At 44.2% G+C, this 24081-nt stretch overlaps 1 protein-coding gene across 1 annotated transcript; it reads right to left on the bottom strand.

The window, feature by feature from the left end:
• Positions 1-2659: 2659 nt before the first annotated feature.
• On the bottom strand, positions 2660-23423 carry IVD (isovaleryl-CoA dehydrogenase). The gene is made up of 12 exons (XM_065403791.1): positions 23289-23423; positions 21516-21605; positions 20064-20115; positions 16760-16929; positions 13713-13806; positions 12852-12988; positions 11623-11719; positions 8127-8220; positions 5751-5832; positions 4766-4870; positions 3580-3652; positions 2660-3333 (listed from the first exon to the last, which is right to left on the bottom strand). The coding sequence occupies exons 1-12, from the start codon at positions 23421-23423 to the stop codon at positions 3200-3202; spliced, it is 1263 nt and encodes a 420-aa protein (XP_065259863.1). The 3' UTR covers positions 2660-3199.
• Positions 23424-24081: the final 658 nt, after the last annotated feature.

Here is a 24081-nt window from a genome sequence, read left to right as displayed (position 1 = left end):
TTGAAAACCATCTAGATTGCAGGTGCTGTTTCACTGTTGTCTCACCAATTCTTAATCTTTATTGCAGAGCTACTTTTTCTATGACAGGATATTTGACTAATCCAGCTCTGTAATCAGCTGAATGTCCCTTATTGGGCTAGAATGATTTCTATTACAAATTAAATGCAACAGATACCAGAAACAACATACACAGGGGCACACTGCCCTTCTAGAATTTCTCCTATTAGCTGTGCTCTCCGGAGGCAGCCAGAGGCTTCTGCACCTGCCAGATCTACCACAAGCTTTTAAAAAAACAATTAGAGGAAAAAAGTGGTTGGTGGAGTACAGGGAGGGAGGGGAATAAAAGGCAACATCCGTTCCCATGCACACCACAAGCTCGAATCACACCGGATGTGCACTTTGGGAGGAGTCCAGTTCTCTATTTGAGTTGTAGTTAAGAACTAAACAAAGTCTATATCTGCCCCCTGCTGGGCAAAATCCAAGCAGCTCAGCTGGCATGTGTTAAGAGTAGATATCTTTATTGGCATTGTACACATTATAAAACAAAACTCTCATCACAGACCCTCCTCCACTTAGCTAGGAGATTCCCTGTCATTCACCACAGTGAGAACAGCTCAGTATGTGGAAAGAGCCCCTTGATCAATGCGTTTTGCAAGACAGATCACTCGATATTCACCACAGTGATGTATGGAAGTGTATGCAATTTGATTAACGTAACCTTTCCTAAGATTTATGGATCTCTCCTCCCATTCTAGCCGATGGTGAATTAGACGCAGATTCATTTTGCCTTGACTTTGAGGTGCTGATCAGCCCAGAAAGTGGGATGTTATTTATTATTTGTAATAAAACAAGCAATGCCAGGGCTAGAGGCAGGTTTAAAAGCCATGGTATATAGGTTCCATTCTGACTCAGAACATGGATTCTTAACAATTCTAGTCACTTGAAAGATCCTGAGGTTGTTTTGACATTCATTCATTTCAGTGGGGTTCCTTTGGACCGAGACAGATTACAAAGCTATGATTCAGTGTCAATGTGGGGTTTTGGTTTTGTCTTTTAAACAAGTCTTCAAGAAAAACTCAAGGAAATTCATTCTCAGATCAAAGAGCTAAAGAACAGATCAGTAAAAAATGAATTTTCAATTGTTTTAAAAAAGTATCATGCATGGTCTCGGCACCTTCATTGCCATCAGTGCTGCTACTGGCTCTCTCTAAGGAGCTGCCATTTTATTGATACATCATGGGACTGGGGCTGAGATTTTCAAAGATGGCTACAGGAGTTGGATACCCAATTCCCACAAACTGTAATGGGAAATGGACATCCAAATCTTTTAGGCAGTGTTGAAAAATCCCACCTTCGATCTTTCTTGAGGCACTGGTCACGATGCAGTGAATGCAGTTTGAATGTAGGAGAGAGGATGACATTCATAATTATTCTGAGGTAAAGCTTAAGTCATTCTCTCATCTAAATAAATGAGAACATATTACATTTCCATTCTCATATATTCAGTACATAAATGTACTTGGTGTTTCACAAGTGAAGCATATTTCACCTGCGCTTCAAAGTCTGCCCTGGATTCCAAATTATATTCAGGTGCAAGCCAAGGTGTCAGCCTTGATCAAAGCCCTTTGTGCTTTGGGCCCAGGGTATCTCAGAGATCACCTCTCTGTGGGCTTTTCCCTAGTAAAGCTCAGTTGGGATGCTTGAGATGACAATCCCCAGTCTGAGGGTTGGGCATTCTAGGGGCAGAGCGATGGCTCTGGGAGCTGCCTCTCCCCTTGGGCCTGAAGACCTTCTGTGCATACCGCATGACCTATGTAGCTATCAGGTGTTTTTTTCCCCAGAGGAAACCGAGTAAGGTGGATTTTAGTTGGGTCTGGGCGTTTCTTATCGTGTCTTTTTATATTGTTGGTTTAGATTATTAAATGGATGCTTTAAAATACTGTATTGTGTGCTGGCTTAGAGTCACCATCTAGACAAACACCAAATATATAGAGAAAAATAAATAAAACTACAAGCTATATTGTTTTTAACCTACATGAGACGGTCAAGATGGCAGCTGTTTAATTCATTGGTCTATTATATTCAAGAGATTTACTTTCTTCCTGTAATTCACTCTTTGAAGTTGTATTACACACTGCTGTATTCCTTATTAAAAATAGACCACACAAGATTTAAACTACTCCACATAATGTTTCCCTAACCCCCCCTTAAAACTGCCCCAAATTTTCTCATTAGACTTTCTTTCTCCTTAGGGCCAATTAAATTTAGGAGTGCAAGCAAGTGCAGACGCTCGCCAACAGAGAACCCTTTAAAATAAGTCAACCTCCTCTTGCCTGATTCATTGATGGATGCCACAATACAGGGTTTGACATTTTAAAAGCTTCCAGAATGACGGATAGTGACATCAACAAATGAATCAGACAGCAGGAGGCAGCCAATCAGAAGAGTGAAGACTTCAGATTACATTCAAACATCTTGGTAAGCAGCAGGGATAGGAAAGGCAATGGGCAAAGAAAAATACATGACATCTTGACAGGGTTTTAGGCAACATTTTTTTACAGTATTGTTTGTGTAGCTTAAATCCTTTGATGTTAACAGCAGACAGTATCTACCACAAAGTTAGCTGGCATTTGGATTCCCAAAGCTGAAATTGTTAACTGGATGGCACCAGGAGGTTAACATACTGGTGGAATGTCGCATTGGGAAATTACCATCTTCCAGCAGCAGCATGTTAAAAATGCTACTTGTTCATGGCACTCTAATTTTTAAAGATGGTAAAATTCCATTCCCATTGTCCATTCTTTCTGGATTGATCCAATGTCCATTCCCTCTAGATTGATCTATAATGCTCAGTAACTGATTTTTCCTATTCAACAGTTCACCATGCAAGAAACATCCTGCTTTGACTGTCATATACCCCTGGCAAAAACTTCATCCTCAACTCCTTAGATTTTAGAATCAAAATGGCTGCTGAGTATGATAAAGGAACAATTCAGGCTGATCACATGAACACGTTTACTTCTGTTCTCCTGCCCAATTCATTCGGTCAGCAGAGCCCAGTTAAACCTAGCAACATTTGTTCATCAAATGGATAATAATCAACCAGCGGTGACCGTGATATGAGAAAAAAGTTTTGCGGACCACCGCTATGATCAAAGGCTTCTTGGTGTTGAGACTGTTTCTCGTTGAATGGTGGGTGTTATTTAAAAGCAGCATTAAATGCCCGGCCAATGACAAGTCTCCGCACCTCGCTGGTTCCTGCCCCTATCTCATACAACTTGGCATCACGCAGGAAGCGACCCATAGGATAATCATTGATGTAACCATTTCCACCTACAATCACAAAGAGAAGAGATGAAAACCAAGAAAGAACAGGGTATGGGCTGATTCTGTACAGACACATTCACAGAAAGCTTCCCAGTTGAAGAACAGAGGTAAATAGTTAAATCATACTGCAGAAGGCATTTCTTGCCTACTGAACTCAATGACTAGGAGAGGACCAAGGAGAGCCTGTATTCCTGCATGTTTCAATCCATCACAGGTCACCCTTTCTCATGGTGGAGGAAGCAACATTCTTACCTAAACACTGAATTCCATCCAGCGCTACTTGTGTAGCACATTCTGCCGAATACAGGATCACTCCTGCACAATCCTAATGGAGGGACAAGATAATTTATATTTACAGCAACAGAATCAGCAAAGTTTCATCTGCACTGTTCCAATCATGCCTACTTTTCACCAAGTTTGTATACCTGCAAACAGGCTTAAGCTGGTCCCTCTCAAGCACACAAGATTTTGCAGGGCTATAACCAGGGCGGGACAAGTGGGGTAGCTGCCCAGGGAACAAAGCCAGGGGGCAGAGAAACTATGGAAAAAATACGGTAGGGGGCAAAGGTAGCATGTAACTGGTGACAGTGGGGCAGGGCACATGACTGCCCCTCAGAGGATTTCAAACTGAGGGGGGTGCAGAGGAATGTTTGGGGGTGAGCAGCAACGCCAGACGGCTCAGTGGGGCCTACCCCATGCAACGGGGCTGGGGAGGGAGTGTCACTTCCATCCTCTGACTCATCTCAGTGGGCCACCCAGCCTGTCTGGGTTGGGGGGGGCGTAACCAAAAAAATCAGGGGGAGGGGAGGAACGTGACCCCGCATGCCACTCTCCCGACATCACCTCTGGTAGAGGGCGCAAATATGCTTGCTCAGCCTGGGTGCTAAAAATGCCTAGTTACAGCTCTGACACACTGAGCCAAACAGGGGCCACAGCAGAAAAACAGAAAAGTTTGTCTGTCATGCAGAGACACAAGCTTTCCATCAGATCTCACCATATCCGTTCCATAAGGACCATGTGTGGACAAAAAAAGAATGCAGCAGGGAATTTACATCATGCCCATGGAGGTTATATGCAATTTGACTTAGGATGTAAAACTTTTCTCCAACAGTTAGTCTCTTTTAGTTGCCTTCTTTGAACCAAGCATGCTTATGGTATCAGTGGTGGAAGTGATAACACCCTATAGTGACTGCGATAGCTACTTTCAGTAGCCTGAACATTTTGTTTGGACTTACTATGATGCAGCTCTGAATACTGGTAAATCTGCTGACATGCACAGTTAAGTTCTCTTTTACTTGAGGGATTCAAAGGTACAAGGTATAAGATTTTCTGTAACTGATTCATGGACACCTACGATCTAGAACCTCCGCCCTCTCACGTGAACAAGGGTAAAAGATACATGCAGTGGCCTGAGCAGCCCATCAGGAACTGAGCTCACCTTTGAATTGAAGTGTCCTTGGTCACAGGCCTTTGCCACATTGTACACATACTGCCGACACGCCATCAGCCGTGTGTACATATCTGCCATTTTACCCTGCATGAGCTACACAAGACAAAACAATATTCTTAAATTCAACAAAATCTTAACACTTAACATGAAATAATGGGGAAGAGGGCAGAAATGACAACACTCTGGGTATAAAGCCATGGAAATGACGTTTTATTTGGTCTTCTTATGCTACCTACTGAAGACTGGACAAATCAGTGAAGCTGGATTCACAAGTCACATGACTGAGCCTGGGTTACTGTTGGATCATAAGTTCATAAAAGTTAGGAATAGAGAGACCTGGGACTTCAAATCCTAGCTCACCTCAACACCAGCCTTGGGTTACCATGCTGATTAAGCCAGTGCCTTTCACATTCAGTACGAGCAGCAGTGTGACGAAGAACTGGGCCAGATATCCAATTAGGCACAGTAGGCACGTGCCTAGGGGCATCGGCATTCTAGGCGCGCCTTACCTCTCTAAAACAGTGTGCAACACAAAAGTCAGCTGTAGGCGGGGGAGAGAGGGGCTGAGGATGCTGTGCCTAGGGGTGCATAAGGAGTAAATCCAGCCCTGACTAAGAAGTGCAACTTCAGGAAAAATCCAGGATTGATTTCATCACCCTAAACTACAAAAATCTGAGGTTCCATCAGCATGAGACCATGTTCTCCAATTTCTTATAACAAACCAGCAGATAAAAACTACTTCAGAGTTAAATATTCTCAACAGATTTTGGGTAATTCCAGGCTACAATTTCGCATACTGGTACAGAAATATGTAGTGTGATCATCATCATAATGGGACAACCCCACCCTATAATAAAGACAGTCTCAAAATCCTTTCTGTCAGGTACACTGAGATAAGAGTTCAGGATCTGACCGGAGATGAAAGCAGCCTGTTCCAAGGGTATCACTGACAGCTCCTTCCCCTCACTCTCACCTGGAAGTGGCCGATTTTCTGTCCAAATGCTTCTCTCACGTGTAAGTATGGAAAAGCATGGTCAAGAACAGCCTGCATGATTCTGAGAGAAACACAGACATGGGTGAGGGAGTGGAAGGAAACAGAAAAAGGAGGAAGACAGAGTAATTAACAAACAAACAATAATCCAAATTCTGTATCTCAGTCTAAGGCAGTGCCTGGCATACAATGCAATTATGCTGTCATGAAATTACCCTTCATGAATTTACTGTACAATTGTATTCCAGAATCTAAGCTCTTGTTAAAAAAAGTTTCAACCCTTATAGTCACAAAGAAAACCTTCCAAACATGGAGTGTAACCAATGCAACAGTGTGTGACTGAGTCTGCAGATAGCCTGAAACAACAGTTCTGAGAGGCATGCACTTCCCCTTCCATCCCAATGGCCCATTTACTCTGAAGCCTAATGGGGACACGTTAAATGGCCACATTGTTAACTGCTTAACTGCTGATCATTTGAGCAAAGTCAAGCTACCGTACTTTAATCAGCATCTATGAGACTGGCTGTAGTAGCTGATATTGGCGAAGTGTGCAGTGTACAATGAGACAGTAAACGTTTGCTGGGGGACGAAATGAAGCATTCAACTCCCTCTCCTCCAAATTTCTAGTCACCTCTTACCTTGCCCAAAAGGGAAGCTGCATTTCCTCCCTTGTCCAAAAGCCTCAATTGTCTTCTGGATTTCCAAAAACCTAAACCAACTTCCACTACTTCCTGGTGCCTGAAGCGCCCATTGTCCCCTCCCCAGATGTTAAGATCCCCATCCCACTCCCCAACAACTTCTATACTGCAGTTCTGGATTTTGAACTCAGAAGTCTGCAGCATGTTGAAAACTTAAAATCTTGGGACAGGATAAGATTCATTACTTATTTTGATATGAAAGTCAATGCATCACCTAGAGTTATTTGTACTGTATTGGTGGGATGTAAAAGAGTTGGGGAGAAAGTGCCAGTTCAGGGGTCCTTGCCACACACTTTAAGGCTAATATGTTACAGAGAAAACAAGGGCTTGGTTTTAAATAACATTTCACATCAGTGTGTGCTGAGCTGTTCCTTAGAGAACAATTCAGTGTTCAGAAAAAAGGATGCTTTAATGACAGAGAGAAACACCTGTTAAAGATCAGGCTTGGTTTAGTGAGATACTTATGGCACCATCATTAGGGGCATTCAAGACATTGTTACATTAAGTTTATGGCTGGATTAATAAGTGCTCTACTCTTCTCTAGCTCCTTCCAGGGCGTCGCAGAGTCAATATCTCCACAGAGGTGCAGTGAGAATTCTAGTTTACAGATAGGTAAAAAGGGGCATTGAGAACTTAAGCATCCTTCCCAAGGTTACACCTAAAACAGAACAGAGCCAGGAATAAAACTCAGGAGAGTCCCGGCTCCCTCTCATATGCTTTACACACTAGACAACACTGCCTGTCAGGGACATATCCTAGTGTCTTGTTTGATGCAAGGGGCTGAACTGCTCCTTCTCTGAATAGAGTGTAGGGAAGAGTGTAGGGAAAGGCCCTTCAGGTTGGGCCAAGCCTCCAACCTGAAGGAGGCATCCTTATTGGGCAGTTTTCTCCTGCACTTCAATGCTGAACTGCCACTAGGGAGCCTGCATAGGACAACTGAAGACAAGTCCCCCACACTGTGTCACTTGTTTAAAATTTAGAAAAAGTCCATATTCTGGTCCCTGGCACAAAGAGATGTCTCTTTATTTAAATTTGCCTTTTCTAAGATGTTGTTAGTTTCTGATGTTCGTGATTATCTTATTTATTATGAGCATATTATAAAATGGGGGGATTTAAAAAGCAGGTGTTATTGGGGGAAGAGAATACAGTAATAGAAACTGTTACATTTAGAACATGTAGCAAAGAGAATGTGAGCATGAAGAGAATCCGAAGTTGTCAGAAGGGGGTTGCGGTGCAATGAAGTTTGAGAACCCCTGAACTAGAGGATTCAACAGCTCCTTTACAACCTTAGCTAGGATTACTCTGCACTGCTGTGCATCTCGTTCATTAATTGAGCAGCATAAAGAAGCCCAGAACTGAGTAAGAGAGGAGGAACGCCATCTTCCTATTGGAAGAGGGTAGTCTTTCTAAATAAAGGTTACCATTGAGCCCACTAGATGGGGACACAAAGATTTAAGTTGAGGGATCAGTATGGAACCTAAGAACGGAATGAAGAAGAATGTATCCCTTTCTCAAGCAGAAGCACCTCTCTTGTGAGGGGGATTTAAGTTGTTATGCTGTAAAGAAATCAATGCCACAAATTGGGACCACTGGTTAAACTAGGTGAAGTGATATAATCAGAAGCGATACGTGATTAGTAGAAAGTTAAAAGACCATTTACCCCAGTGGTCCACCAGACAGCACGAGTCTCTCCAGATCCAAGCCACTCATCAGAACGTAGACTCCTTTACTCAGCTGCCCCAAGACATTCTCAGCTGCAATCAGCAAAGAAAAGTTACTTGTAAGTAGAACTCTCAGAAGGCAAGTTGTTGCCTATGGATCTACATTTTATGGGGCAAGGATTCAAACCTCTAGCAGTATTCTCCTTTTGCCTTGGGGCACAACCATTAAGGCAACACACATTCCCTGCCCCCACAACAATTTTTCTTTCCAACCAAAGCTATAAACAAAGCAGTAGTGTGATCTAAGGGGCCTTTACAGCCAGTGTTACCTTTTAGAAAATGGGGAACAGAGTAAGTATTGTCTATAGAGCCACAAGGCTAAAGATTAAAATAATTACAACAATGGGGAAGTGAGAGTATGGCTACACAGCAATAAAAAACGCCACAACAGCATGTCTCACAGCCCGGGTCAACTGCCCTGGGCTTGTGAGGCAGGGGCTGCACAGGGCTAGTAATAGTGGTGTAGACATTCAGGCTCAGCCTGGAGCCTAGGCTCTGAGCCTCTCCCACCTCACTGGTGAGGCTTGGCAAGTCTACCTTGCAGTAGAACTGAAGTACCTGGTCTTCACTGTGTTTTTACCTCAGGCCAGCTCATGCGCATTAGTTACCCTGAGGTAAAACACACACCTTTTTTAGCAATGAAGACAAGGCCTTAGTTGCTAGTTCAAATCTAGCTGAAGTTGATAGTGACTGAAATGTGTAATTGTCAGATGGCTATTAGGTGACCTCTATGAAAGCAGTGAGATTCCTGCTGTCTGATATATGTATGTCTCCATATCCCAATGGGCATCTCTAACACCGACGCCTAGGATTAAATGTACAGTGAACCAGAACTCTCCTCTGACCCTGCAGGTCAGGGTTGGGACACACTGGCAAGATGGTGTTGGAAAATTTGCACTGCCATTATCCATGTGCTCTGTGCAGGGCTGTCAATCCAGCAATTTGCACAAGCACTGCAATCATTCATTTTTTTAAGAGAGCTAGCATTAGCTCTGTGAAGATGAAACAGAGCTGACACACTAGATAGCAGGTTAAAGACAAAAAAGGATTAAAACCCCCGTATGTTAGCTTATGAGGATGTGAAGAGCATGTATCAAAGCGTGCCAGCAAAGAGGGAGAAGCAGGAAAAGAAAGCTTAACCCCTCGGTGATGCTGTACTGCGATAAGAATGGGAGAATTGAATGCCTTGCAAACCATGCCTGGTAGGATGGAAGGAGATTGTTCATCGATGCTGCTGTAGTCCGAAATAAGTAAGCACTAATGTGCGGGCTTCAATCACAAAAGAATATAACTGTGAGAGATGCAAGCTGAAAACCAGATATGAATGGAAATTTGGACATAGGCAGATTGGTTGGGATCACCTGAAGCTAAGACTCTGGACTTTAAGGTATGTCTACACAGCAATTAAACACCAGTGGCTGGCCCATGTCATCTGACTCGGGCTTGCAGAGCTCAGGCTGTGGGGCTGTAAAACTGCAGTGTAGACATTTGGTCTTGGGCTGCAGCCAGGGCTCCTCCCCACTCGCGGGGTCCCAGAGTTTGGGCCCCAGCCTGAGCATCTATAACACATTTTTACAGCCCTGCAGCCTGAGCCTGAATCAGATGACAGGTCAACTGTAGGTGTTTAAATTGCCAGGTAGACATACCCCATGCGACTTCTGTTCATTGTGGATAGAAACTGAAGGCCTACCAGATGTCTAGCTCATTCAGGAATTGTGTTGATGGGCTCTATGGGGAACTGCAACCAATCCTCCTCCACCAGAAGGTCAGTCGTCATGGCATGGGACTTTGAGAATGAGATGAAAAAATGCAGGAGAAGAGAAAGGAAAAATACTAATAGCAAACATCTTAAACATTTTGTCAAAAGAGAAATATCCTCATCAGTCACAAGAAGCTAACAAGACAAAACTACTCACAAATAATGGAGTGTTACAGCTAAAGGGGAGACTGAACAGACACAAATGCCCCCTTTGCAAATGAAGAAAAGGAACTGATGATTACACAACAAGTTGAAATATATATGCACTCAATGCACAAGGGGTGCAGGGCTAATGATTGTGTCTCAGGGCAAACCTGAAAGTGCTCTGAATTGGCTTCTCACTCATACCACGTGTCCCCAGAATGTGGATCCACAGAAGGTATCTACTATGGCAAAAAACACAAAATCCACTCAGTGAAGCACTGCTGACAGTGAAACCATGTACCTTAGAGTGGATGGGATTGTAGTGCTAGAGGACCCCTTGATCTATAAGGGTTTGTCTACACAGGAATAAAAAAAAAACCATGGCTCACCCGGGTCAGCTGACTTGGGCTCAGGCTCCAAGGCTGAAAAACTGCAATGTAGACATTCGGGCTCAGGCTGGAGCCCAAGCTCTGGGACCCTGCAAGGGTGGAGGGTCTCAGAGATTGGACTGGAGCGTGAGCCCAAACATCTACACAGCAATCTTTAGCCCTACAGACCAAGCCCCATGAGCCTGAGTCAGCTGACCCAGGCCAGCTCTAGCCAAGTCAGAGGGCTTTTATCCCCATGTAGACATACCCTAAGAGAAAGATGTCCTGAAGACATATGGGAAGATATTGAATTGGCTCAGTCTCCAAGACTGGAGATCAGAAGCAGCAGTTGTGGCTCACATGCAAAGAGTGTACGGTTTAAGCACTATCCTGATCTGCTTCAGTGAGTGATCAGAAAACAGGAATCCTGTTGCCATGAGAACACTATTCTGTATGGATCAGAGCATACATGGAATAGCTGAAAGACCCAATCTAGGTTCATTGACCTTTCTGACCCCAGGTTGGGGATCTGGTAAAATTAGAAATGTTGGCAGTTAGGGGTCTGAATCAGCCCCTGAAACTCCTCTGAAGTGATACCAAACCTTGCTCTCATAGATGAGATTTTAGGAGTCAAGAAAACGGATCTCTTCCATGTACTGTACACCGGTTTTTAATTTCCTTCCGTGAAAAAATGGTCACAGGAAATGAACTGGCATGTTGGCCAGTGACCACAACCTACTACCAGGGGTTCTGGAAAAGCGGCGCTCAGGGACTCATTAAGAGTTTCTCTAAAACCCTATTCCCAGTATCCAGACTGGAGGCTTCAAGATAAACAGCGTAATCAGCAGTTTCTCCTAAAGCTTCATCCAAGCTTTGCAAAGCCAGTGGCTAAGTATCATGTCCAATGCAGCTCAACCCAGAGGGTGGAACAGAAGTGACCCATCACTGGCAGACTGAATCACTTTAATGCACAAGATAGCAACCTCTCCTAGCCTCAATATCTTACCTGCAAGATAGTCACCGAGGAGAGGTGTGTCTAGAAAACCTTCTACTCAGAATTTGAATGCACACATAAGTGATGTTTCAGTCTGTATGAGTGAGGAGAGTGGAAGCCACTATGTGGATATGGTAAGGGGTTCTGCTCGTCTCTCAGAAGTCACTCACCAGGAATCTTACAGTCCTCAAAGATCAATTCACAGGTACTGGACCCCCTCATTCCCAGCTTATCAAGCTTCTGAGCAGTGCTGAAACCAGGCATACCCTGCAAATCAAAAAGAGAAGCAGGTTACAAGCTTCTCTCTTCTGGAAGTTGAAACAGACCATGACAGAGAAATTAACGCAAAACCTCCCCAACTTAATAAACGAGCAGGGGGAATTGCAACAAGTGAGGTGTGCTGGAGGACTGCCAGTGTCAAATGTCTGCTGTTGGAGCAAACACAAGTGTGAGTATTAGTGCGGGGGAAGCAAACATGTGTACCAGCAAGCAGTGCCTGAGACGACAACATGAACCGTGGGAGTGGAATTTGTTTTCTAGCGCACATGAATCTGGAATGAGTAACAATGACTTAGTCAGAACACAGAACCAGATGTTAAATATTTAAATCAATACATGGTAAGGATAGCTGTGTGGGCCCAGCGGTTGTGTGGTTCCAGCCACTGACACTGGAAACTCCATCAAAAGGTTAACTGGTCTGAACCATTCTTATCAAATGACCATTATGTTTAGCCCTTTATCATAGCTTCCTGCCTTCATGAAGATGCCTTGTTATATTTTCTACAGTCTGATAGGTGTACATGGCTCTCTACAGTCAAATTAAAAGGAGAGAGACAGGTTCCTGACCCCAAGTGGCTCGCAAGCTAGCAGCCTGATTCTGCTCCCACTGAAGTCAATGGAACAGGATTGGGCTTTTGGACCAAGGTCTGCAAGGTATGACAAACAGAAGATGGGGAGCACGGGGATTACAGCAGATCACAAGATATGTTTTATGTACATGTTTTGTAGGTTCTGAAGGCAGAGTGTGTGTGTGTGGGGGGGTAGTGGGTAGGGGAGGGTTAATAATGAAGATTGTTTTCATGGTGATATACTGAAAAATTTGAGGGAACAAAAACAGGCACGAAGGTAGCAGTGCAGGTCAGCAGAGGAAGTGAGGCAGCATAGTGCACAGGCTTAGAGAAGGCATTCCAGACCCTCTGTGCATGTGGACGAGTGGGGTGAAAGCATTACTTGTCCGGTTATCACTACCATATCACAATGCTCCTCTGAGCAAGGGACTGCTAATTGTCAAGACTGACTACTTTAGAAGGCCAAGTAGTTCTATTTGGGAAAGGATTGTAGCCTCAAAATAGGATAAAATAAGGCAGGGTGACTTACTCTCCAATGATGTAAGGCCTACCTTCTCCACGATGAATGCTGTTATACCCCGGGAGGCTGGAACAGCACTGAGATCGGTTTTAGCATAAACTATTAGAACATCAGCGTCTGGTCCGTTAGTGATCCAAAACTTGTTCCCATTCAAAACAAAGTAATCCCCTAGAAACATAAGAGATGGACTCTGTTGTTTCTGAATCCCTGAGTCTGTTGTGAACTAATACCTCTCCTCTGCCTCATGACCCAATAAACTATAAGCCAGGCTCCCCCTAAGGCACTCTCAGAAGTCCACAAAGCAGCCTTGGGTAAAATACCTCCCCAGACTCTGGGGTCCAAAGGATAAGATGAATAAATCACTGTAGAGCCCACTCCAGGCCTCTTAATAAGGCCTATATACAGCCCTCTCACACAAGCTATTCTTTCCACCACACCAACTCTGTGAAACAACAGACTAGAGGTGTCACAGGTATGCCAATGTGATGGTTCATTTTTTAACCCTCCTCCCAGCCAAAATTCCGTATTTACATTTTCTGGGTCTGGAATCACTGTGTCTCTTCCATCATCATCAATAATGGACCTGGCCCATCCCTCTCTACAACTTTTCTGTCAAACCCTCGAGTGAACCTTCTGCTTGCCTACTAGGGAGTGGCAAGTTGGGGCTGGCCCTGCGTTGAGCAGGGGTTGGACTAGATACCTCCTGAGGTCCCTTCCAACCCTGACAGTCTATGATTCTATGACAGCTGATTCTGCCCAGCTTGCTGTGCACTGGATGGCGCACAGCTGAATGTGTCGAGAAGGTTAAATTTAGATTTTAAAGGGAAGATGCTTAGGCTGGCCAGGAGAAGCACATGGGCAATTTCCCCAGCTGGCACGTGAAATATTTTACCTTTCCTGTCTGCCTTGAGCTTCATAGAGACAACGTCAGAACCAGCGTTGGATTCGCTCATTGCCAGGGCTCCAATGTGCTCCCCGTTGATTAGCTGGGAAAAAACAAGACAAAAAAATGGAAGAGGAGGAGGAAATGTTTTTGTTGCATTTTTGGGTGGGGAGGGAAGGGGTTGCACTGAATCTCAAAGTTCATTGTGTTCCATATGAACTATAAGTAGGAAACTTTGTCCCTGGAAGAATTCCAACAACAAGCTCACTTGTGCTATTGTGCTGAGGGCATAGAACAGAATCAAACCACAAGATGAGTCAATGCACATGTCAGTTACTGTTTTAAAAACAGAGTTTTATCCATCTATCTCCAAGAAGGTGCCAACAGAACCATGCTGACAGCCATATGCCTTTTCCAAACTCCATGTTCCCCGACTGCCTTTTAAAATGGCTGATTGGCAGAGGCAAATATTTTATGCATATACAAAAGAAAGCTCAGCTTGTTTAAAACTAGAATTGTAGAAAACAAAAAGATCAACGAGGGGGACAGAGAGATTGCAGTGTTCAGCACTAGACTAATACCATGATTTGCCACATGCTTGTGATGGCATGACAGATGGACACCCTCCTCCTGTGTCCCCTCATGCCATGTTCTGACACAGCTGCTGCTGTCTCTTCTCAGTCCATGTTCTCCTGTCCTTTTCTCCTTCTTGCCCTTTACCTTCTCTGGGTATTTTTTGTATGTTTTTTTCCCTCTTTTGTTCCCTTGTTTTGTGGAAAGAGATTTAATGTACAAAAATATATATGACATATTAAAGCTGTATATTTCAACTGTATTCTTAATGATGTACCAGAAACTAGTTTGGTTTTATAAATTATATAAAATGACCGACGTAGTTTTCAGCACATCATTAAAGATTCAGTTAAAATTCAGGAATAATGAAAAATAAGGTGGTTTGTCATACTGCAAATCAGTGAATGACAACAATGTTAAAATACACTGAGAAATGACAGGGATACATGGAGTTTATGTACTGACAGACTGAACAAGATTTCTTTTGTTAAGTAATTGAACACTTTGCTTGCTGCTGAATTTAAGTCCCTCATGTTGACTATTTCAGATAGCTGTGATTCAACTTATGAAGAAATACATCCAGTATGTTTAGATATTGAAATCTGTTTAACAGAGGCTGGGGTTTAAAACACGGAGGTCACTTGAGTGCCAGAGAAGACTTACAATCAACTGATTAACAAACAAACCAAGCAACCAGACAATGGAATAAGGAAGCAATGAGTGATACTTAGTACGCATGCAGCGCTTTTCATTCAGAAACATCAAAGTGCTTTATGAAGGTAGAACAAGATTCTCTTCAAAAATCTTTTTGGGGGAAAAACCAAAAAAAAAAAAAATTACTCCACAGGCACACACAGGAACTGAGGTAAAGAGAGATTAAGTGACTTGCCCAAGGTCACCCAGCAAGTCAGTGGTAAAGGCAGATATACAAGAGCAAGGTTCCTGCCTCTCATGGTACGTCTACACTTTGAGCTGGTGTGTAATACTCAGCTTGAGGAGACATACCCACGTTCGTTCTGATTGAGCTAGCATATTACAAACAGAGTGTAACTGTGGTTGTGCAAACGTCAGGAGGGGCTAGCTAGTCCAAATACGTATCCATCTGACATGCTAGGCACATACTCCTACTGTTCACATCACCACAGCTACACTCTATTTCGAGTGCGCTAGCTCGATCAGCGCTAAAGTGGGTAATTCTCCTCCAACTGGAATTTACACCTCCAGCTCCAAGTGTAGACATACCCTTAGTTTACTGTCCTATCCACTGGACCATGCTGCCTCCAGAAATGACCCTGAAAAAGGCTCAAACAAGACATCTGTACCAGTTTTAAGTACTGCAGGAACCTTCATCAAGATGGATTAGTTAGGACAAAACAGGATCATTAACAAGCTGGAGCAGGGCAAATTTGAAAGGTACAATCCTTTTCAAAGCTTGCTGCAGTAAGCTCACCTTTTGTATTGGAAGATTAAGCTCTGTGAAAGACAAACATGTCCAGACATGCAGTTGTAATACATGCCTCTGGTGCCTCATGAGCCATGCAGGGCAAAATGCTTTTGGCACCTGAGAAGTGCATATCCCACACTGCGACCACTCATTTTAAAAGGGTCAGCAGTTACTCCGGCAAAATGTGTGTAAGCAACACACGTTTGTTAGAAAAAAACAGATGTGTTTGCTGGCTTAAAACCCTTTTTCAAAATGTCTTTTTAACCTTTAAATTTTTTTCTTACTAAAGGGCCTGATCCTGTGCCCACTGGCTTCCTTATTTGTTTTAAAGAATATAGGGATCTCTGCAGTAAGAGCAGCTAGCTGTGGTACTTTCTGTCCTGGGTGTAAGACTGAAATGGACTGAACCAAACACCCACTGGGAAGAGATACTAATGCTAGAAGTTCAGTACTGTCCCATTCAATGTATGCAGCTGTTAGGCACACAAGGGGAGACAAAGTGCTAGAGCAGAGGTTGGCAACCTCTGGCACGCGGCTCGCCAGGGTAAGCACCCTGGCGGGCCGGGCCAGTTTATTTACCTGCCACATCTGCAGGTTTGGCTGATCGCGGCTCCCACTGGTCGCGGTTCGCTGCTCCAGGCCAATGGGGGTGGTGGGAAGCCACGGCCAGCACATCCCTCGGCCCGCGCCACTTACCGCAGCCCCCATTGGCCTGGAGCGGCAAACCGCGGTCAGTGGGAGCTGCGATTGGCTGAACCTGCGGACGCGGCAGGTAAACAAACTGGCCCGGCCCGCCAGGGTGCTTACCCTGGCGAGCCGCGTGCCAGAGCTCACCGACCCCTGTGCCAGAGCTCAGTTCAGCCATGGAACATCTGTGAAATGTTGTGAACTCCGTTGCTACTTTAAATGTCATAAAACATGTAGTTTTATGCTATAACTAGATCTATTACTTCACGTTTCTTCTTACTGCGCACCAGATACCACAGGCGCCACGTAAACAGATATTCTCTCAGGTCTTCTGCCTCCACCAACTACATACCTTGGGTAGGTATTTCTCTTTCTGTGCTTCATTGCCATTCCGTACTAACTGGTTAATACAAAGGTTTGAATGGGCACCATAACTGAGTCCAACAGCTGCTGAAACTCGAGAGATTTCCTCCATCACTAACACATGGTCCAGATACCCCATTCCAGATCCACCATATTCCACTAGCAGGAGAAAAAAATTCATCATCAGCTTAGATTAATAACCCCATGGTAAATAAAACTTATACAGTCTCCTGCAAATTGAGCCCAATACTGGACTTAAACTTCACTGGATGTCTCAGAAACTTTTACATTTGGACTCCCGCTTTAGACTGACTCTCACTGAGCTGATTACTTCTGGGTTCCCCATCCTTCCTGAATCCCAACTCTCCTATCTTAAAGGCACAGTACATTACTTATTCAGAACAATTAGTAACACTTTGTGCATATAAAGCATAGTTACCACATGTACACGTTATATATGAATAAAACATTGACCCAACATCCAAGCATCACAGACAACTGCACGATTCTGCATCTCTCATACTAACTGTATCCCAAAACTTAGCATTAATTTAGTATTACCACAAAAATTAAATAGAGAAAAAGCAAAAAGGTACAGAAAAACGAGAAAAGACTTTTCCAGAGGATAATTGATATAAGATGGAGAATCAGTAGGGCAGAGGGGAATAAAAAGGCTGCTCCTGATTAATAGCAGGAGCTGCAAAAGAGAAGACTTTCACATATGGCCAACTCGAGAAGCAGAAGCCAATGACAGATGAGGACATAGTAGAATAGAGGAGGGTTTAGTAGACTAAAGAGAAACAAAGTGGGTGAAGTCAACTGGGGCAAATTCCATGGATGGTTTTCAAAACAAGAATGGCAGCTTTCAACAGGATCCTGAAATGAATGGGGAGCCAGTGGAATTGCTTAAGGGGGGGTGATATGGTCAAACTTTTCAGAAGCAGGATGGAGAAAAATTGATGATTAAAAATATTTTTATTTAACTAAAGGTAACTAGAGGGTGACTAAAGATACAAACAGAATAGCCTCAAACTGAAGTGGTAGAAGATTAAAGCTGGAGAGGAAAACAACAGAAACAGAGAGAGAAGATGGAGATAAAAAGAGCAAAGACTGAGGAATATATATACACCCAGGAGCGTGTATATATATTGGCTTGCAGGCAGAGAGTGATTTTATAGGTAGCAACAGAACTACAACAGGAGGGAGGCAGAGACACCTGCCTAGCTAGGGAGGGAATCCAGGAGGTCTGGATGGTCAATAACACTGAATGTTGCCCTATGGGAGCAGCAGCCAAGAAGAGAGTAGAGGCTGCTTGCCATGCTGAGGAAAGTGAATGAAGAGTAGAGGGAGTGCATAGCCTGGAGGTATGTGCTACTGCCTGTAACTCCTAAAACTAAAAGGGGTGGCCTCTGATTCCACGTGCAGCCCCTTCCACACCAATACTCATTTTTGGTGGCAGCTGATCAATTTGTGCTCTGGATTCTCATCCTCCTCACCCCACATCAGAGCCTGTATTCTTACTCCCAGCATGCTAACCGATGAGGAAAATATGAAGCAGATTTGTGGGAACAGTAAGAATGCTGGGTTGGACATTCACAACACTACAGAGAGGAAACCACCATGTTAAACATTACAGTTACATAGACATTTTTGAATTTCAAAAGTTACCAGGTGAAATAAGACAGACATTTAAAAATACTGCCTTCAGTGCAGCCAGGATTTCACTCTTAAGTGCTATCAAATGCACAGAGAAAACAAATGAAAGGAAAATACAAAAAATATTTCCCCCCAATATCCATCAGAGTTGTACAGAAACGTGTTATTTGTAACAACAGTAAGTCAGTCTTTTAGACAAAAGTGTGATTCAAGATGGTGTCCCTTTAGAATTTTTATATGCCACATGGTTACATTGTGGTTACTGTAGAACCGTATAGTTGCATTTCCGAACTCTGATCTAATGTTGCATTAACAATTTATTTTTAGGTCTAGAAATTGAAAAGCGCAATCATCATTTAATACACTATCGAAGAACCATGATCCATTGGTATCTGAACATGTGGTTCAAATGACCACACATTCCCACAGGATCTCATATCAACATTATGCCCCCAAAGTTTGTGCCCTTCACAAAATAAATTTACAGACAAGGCCCCATCTCCCAGAAAACTTCCACTGGGACACCAACAAAAATCACGGGGCAAAAGCTCAGGCACAGAAAGGTGTCTGTGGGAAAATCCCTGAGGAAATCAGAATAGGAACAATTCATGGAAGAAACATGCTTTGAGGAGGGATTTGGAGGCAAGGCAGAGATGGAGCTCGTGCAAAGTGGGAAACTACTGCAGCTTGGGGTACAGCATTAAAGAAGACAAAAAGGCAAGCATGAGAAAAAGCTGAAAGGAACTGTAAGAAGTTGGGAAGAGCAAGGGGAACAAGAGCAAGAGGAAACGAGGGCAGAGAGACTCACTCAAGCAAACTCAGGTCTGACCACTGAAATAAATGCAGGTGCATTATTTCAATGTATAGCTATACAGAAGGGCTCTGCATGGGTTAGTCATTAGTACATAACCAGAGTCCTGGGCAGGGCAGTCCAGCCTGTGCTGCTGCAGCGTCACCATTGTTATCTGAGCTAGCTTTGATCTAATTAACTAAATATGTCTACACATGCTGCAGTCACCCCTCTGATTGCAGTTGTGGTCAGTGCTGCGTCAGCTAACCCAACTCTTCACCATGCTGCTTGAACACGCTAATATTTTGTAATGTAGCCAGATACTTATTCTAAGAAATTTTTATTTTTAACCTTCTTTCTTCAAACCTCACGACTGCATTGCTTATGATGAAGGATAACAAGACAATTTGAGAGTTATCAAACTGCAAAGTGGTAATATCTGAACAAGGTCCTTAAACTGTAAAAACCATTTTGAAGTGCTCAAAAAGGGATAAAGTGATGTTCTTCAAAGTTTCAACAAAGAGAGGCACCTTGAGAAATTTCAGCACAAAGATGGATTTCTCTGCATCTCTTCAGAAAAAAGAGGTTTACATCACACTGAAATAGGAGTTTTGGGTGAGTGGCGAGTCATCCATGATGTTCTTTATTATAATTAGAAAAACCTGATCCTACCACAAAAGGTCTGTATAATAAACTGTATCCCAAACTGAGGGGACAGAGTCTGCTTACAAGATTGTGAGGTATGAATTAACGTGGACTAGCTTGTTAAGGGCTGAGACAGATGAGCCTAAGTGGCATTTCATGGAGGGAATCATTCAGTAGGTGTAAAAGATGAGAACAGACTCACCAGGAGTTGTAATTCCCAGAACTCCCAGCTCCCCGAGCCTCTTCCAGAACTCCTATGAACACAAAATAAAGCAGTTAATACAGCCTTGCCCAACCATGAAGCAAGAGCAGGACTCCTCACAACAATCTCCATGAACATATTAATTTGCATTCATTGCATAAAAATTAACTCCTGCCTGTGCATAACATTATACATGCAAGTAGTCCCATTTGACTTCAATGAAACTAATTGTGTTATATACATGCTTAAGTCATTGCAGGATCAGGGCCTATGGCTGTAACTCATTCCCCACTTTAAACCCAATTTTGACATAACTCAACCCGCACTTCCTCTGAAAACTGCTTTTCTGCCTAGATTTTCAAATGTTGTCTCTTGCCAAAAAATGATTTCCCATCTCCACCCCCGCCCCAAATCTTTGTGTGAAAAGTTTCAGGTTTATTGGCTAGGGTGACAAGATGTCCTGATTTTATAGGGACAGTCCCGATTTTTGGGTCTTTTTCTTATATAGGCTCCTATTACCCCACATCGCCATCCCGATTTTTCACACTTGCTATCTGATCACCCTATTATTGGCCAAGACATTATTCAGATACAGGACATTGAAAAACCGCATCTCTCATTTTTGAGAAGTTGCCATGTTATGGAAGTTGGATCCCGCAAAATGGCCTGCACTAGACACAGCAGTTCCGTTTTACGCAACAGCCCTGGATGATATCTGATGATGGACTATATTTATAAAGGCTATGTGCAAAGCTTTTGAGTTCTTCATTATGAAAATGTAAACACCAGAGATTTTTTGTGAAGTCTCAGCAGATATTACAAGCTTCTTAGTCTTGTGGAGCTTATGCTCTCCAATGATGGGACCTGAATGCTCCATAAATCAAAAAGCTCTTGTTCGCAGAACTTACAAGTTCTGTTGGAATGTGAAGTTTCACACTGGAAGTCAAATATCTGTTTGGACAGTGTCTGCACTGAGTATTTTCTATAACAAATTTCACAGAGAACTCTAACATCAGAGAGCCTGCAAAGAAAGCATTATGCAGAGAGAAGTTCCATGCCCCTTTTAGCCAGGAGGCAGAAGGGTGCAGTGCTCCAAAGTTATGAGACACCAAATAGCCAAGGCCAGTACAAAAGATGGAGTCTCTGGGCAGGGCCCAGAGGCAGCATGCTGATGACAATCCCAGCAAGCAAGGAAGAGGCCTTATCACCAGACTCTCTGCCAATTTTTTTTAAATGGCCTCCGGTTAGGTTTATTTCTCAGGCTAGTTGGAGGTTAATAACTTTACGAGCCCCATGTATTTCCTACCGTAAGTCTCTCTTCAGGGTTTGAGAATAAATGTAAAGTGAATATGTTCATATGACATGGATTACACTTTCTCTTCTAGACACAGCACATGGCAGAGAGGGACCTTGACTGCCATCTCACTCCCAGATCACACAGCAAGGACTTACCTGCATGCCCTTAAACTCATTCTCCTGGTCGATTTCTTGGGCCTTTGGAGCCAAATGCTCCTGACAAAACTTGACCATTGTCTGTCTAAGCTGTAAATGAGGTAAGGAGGGAGGGAAAAAAATATACATTAAACCATAACAGTATATTGTTCATTGTCTTCCCTGCCACATCTCCAACATGCCCTAACAGGATGTTTCCTACACCCCCCAAGAGAGCAGTGTGAAATCAAGCAGCTCTGAGTTTCAGGTGATGGGACAGAAAGAAAACCCCAAAGACCTTTTAAAGAGAAGTTAATAATAGGGTTGGATTTGAATCATTAACCTGCAGGTGACAGTCTTACACTAAAATGGAAAAAGGGACACTATTTGGGGTTTTTTTGTAGCTGGATTATTTCCAACAAACCAGTTCCTTCCCCGCCTTTTCTGTCAAGAAAGTTTGACAGCTGATGGGCAGAGACTATGGCAAAGTAGTGCCCACCAGGCAGAGTCTCCTAGATATATTTTTATAATGCACAGAAGCTTGTAATAAGCACGCATATAAACAAGATATTTACATTCTTATAAAGCCAGTAGTAACACCACAGGAGAATGATTCACAACCTTTACTATATTTAATCTCACAGTACCCCTGTGAAGTACAGAAGTATTATAAGCCCCATTTTTTCAGATGGGAACCGAGGCACAGAGAAGGTAAGAGACTTACCCAGGGCCACATAGGAAGTTTGTAGCAGAGCAAGGAATTGAACCTGGGTCACCCAAGCCCTAGCCTAGAATGCTTCTTGTCTACTTAGACACAGGTTGAGAACAAAAAACTCATTGCTGAGGCAACTAGAATGATAATGACTTGTGATCGCTAGTGACTTTGGGACAGATGGAAACTGGCAAGGGTAATGACGTTTACTAGTCACCTTTATCACCAATCTGTTGTTTTGTAATTTAATTCTATGGGGGGGGGGGAGGCGAGGACAAGACTTACCACTGACACCAGCAACCAATCGAAGTGCAAGGTTTGAACACTCCCTCCTCCCCAGCACTAAAAGCCAAGGAAGGCCTAAGACCAGTAGTTTAGTTCAGTTTCAAGGGTAAAGGTCTGGAGCCCTCACCCAAAGTAACCTGGTTTCTTTGTGGAGGGTGCTTTGTGGAGAGCTGTCTACTGGTTTGAGCATTGGCCTGCTAAACCCAGAGTTGTGAGTTCAATCCTCAAAGAGGCCATTTAGGGAACTGGGGTAAAAATCTGTCTGGGGATTGGTCCTGCTTTGAGCAGGGGGTTGGACTAGATGACCTCCTGAGGTCCCTTCCAACGCTGATATTCTATGATTCTATTAGATCTCTCTCCCTCCCTCCGCCAGGACCCCTGTCGCCACTAAACAGCCTTTTTAGGAGAGCAGAGATCCGGGCCAGCGGCCCCAGTCCCCCTTTACCAAAGCCCAGCCGGACGCGCAGCGGTGTGGTGCTGCAGCGCCGCTGGACACTGACGCTCTGCAGATCGGGGGACACAAGCGGTGCGGACAAGCCCCCAGGTAGCTGGACAGGCCAGTGAAGCTGCACGCGACACATAGGCAGCAGGGGGCCGGCGTCTCCGAGCCGGGACATGGCAAACAGCGGAGAGGCGGGCCGATGCCATGCCAGAGCGGCAGGCGAGGGGGACACACCGCCGTGCGAGCCCCGCTGCAGGTGAGGGGCGGGTGTCCCCGCGCCAAGGCTCGGCCCCTCAGCAGCAGGCAGCCCGCTGGCCGGACGCGCCCAAGCCTCTCGGGGGCGGCACCGCTGTACCTGCCGCTGCTCCTCGCTCAGCCCATTGACGGTGTCATCCACCGCGACCCCAGCGCAGCCCCGTCGCAGCAGCCCCAGCAGCAGGCGGCGCCGGGCTCTGCCCACTGCCGCCGCTTTCCCCAGCACCGCCGCCATCTCTGCCCAGGCCTACGCTAAGGCCGGCCACGTGCCCCCCGCGCCCCCACCCATTGGCCAATCAGCCGGCACGGCAGTCAGACAGGCCCAGCCTAGCTGCGCGAGCGGGCGGGCCTCGGGAGAACCCAGCCTCTCAACTACCAGAGTAGACAGCGCCTGGGGGGAGTGTCTCGCCCCCCGCCCCGCCCCCCTGCAGTTGAAGCGCAGCTTGCTGTGGGATGAGACGGGGCAGGCAGTGCACAACCAGACCCCGACGCGACCCGACCTGGAATCTTAACCGATCCTTTACATCAACTTATACTTCCTGCAGCTGCTTGGGGGAAAGGTACAGCCAGGTAGTCAGAAGGGAATGGGGTGGGGTGGAAATGAGCTAGGAGAGCAAGAACAGCTGTTTGGGAAAAGTGATGATAGTTTCACTCCACACCTGAGTTAGGGGTAATAAGATGTTTACTAGAAATATGAAAATACAGTTGAGTAACAAAAGGCAGGCATTAAAATAAGCCTAAACAGAAGGGTTATTTCCCCCATCAAGACAAATCAATTTTACAGCTTAAAATGTTTAAGCAATACATGTAAATTCACAAAGCTTGAAAGGATTTTTTTTTTTAAAATAGATCACATTTACAAAAGAGTAAAAAAGTATATATATATATATATA

This window comes from Emys orbicularis, chromosome 4 (genome assembly GCF_028017835.1).
Source record: "Emys orbicularis isolate rEmyOrb1 chromosome 4, rEmyOrb1.hap1, whole genome shotgun sequence".
Taxonomy (NCBI): domain Eukaryota; kingdom Metazoa; phylum Chordata; order Testudines; family Emydidae; genus Emys; species Emys orbicularis.
This window is presented reverse-complemented; position numbering and strand designations above follow the sequence as displayed.

Excerpts from the sequence above, each read along its gene's own strand:
- IVD (XM_065403791.1), bottom strand. The coding sequence starts at position 23,423 with ATGGCGGCGGTGCTGGGGAAAGCGGCGGCAGTGGGCAGAGCCCGGCGC. Across the intron at positions 21,606-23,288 it reads TGAGCGAGGAGCAGCGGCAG|CTTAGACAGACAATGGTCAA; the intron begins GTACAGCGGTGC and ends CCTCATTTACAG. Across the intron at positions 8,221-11,622 it reads TGAGGACTGTAAGATTCCTG|CTGAGAATGTCTTGGGGCAG; the intron begins GTGAGTGACTTC and ends TGCTGATTGCAG.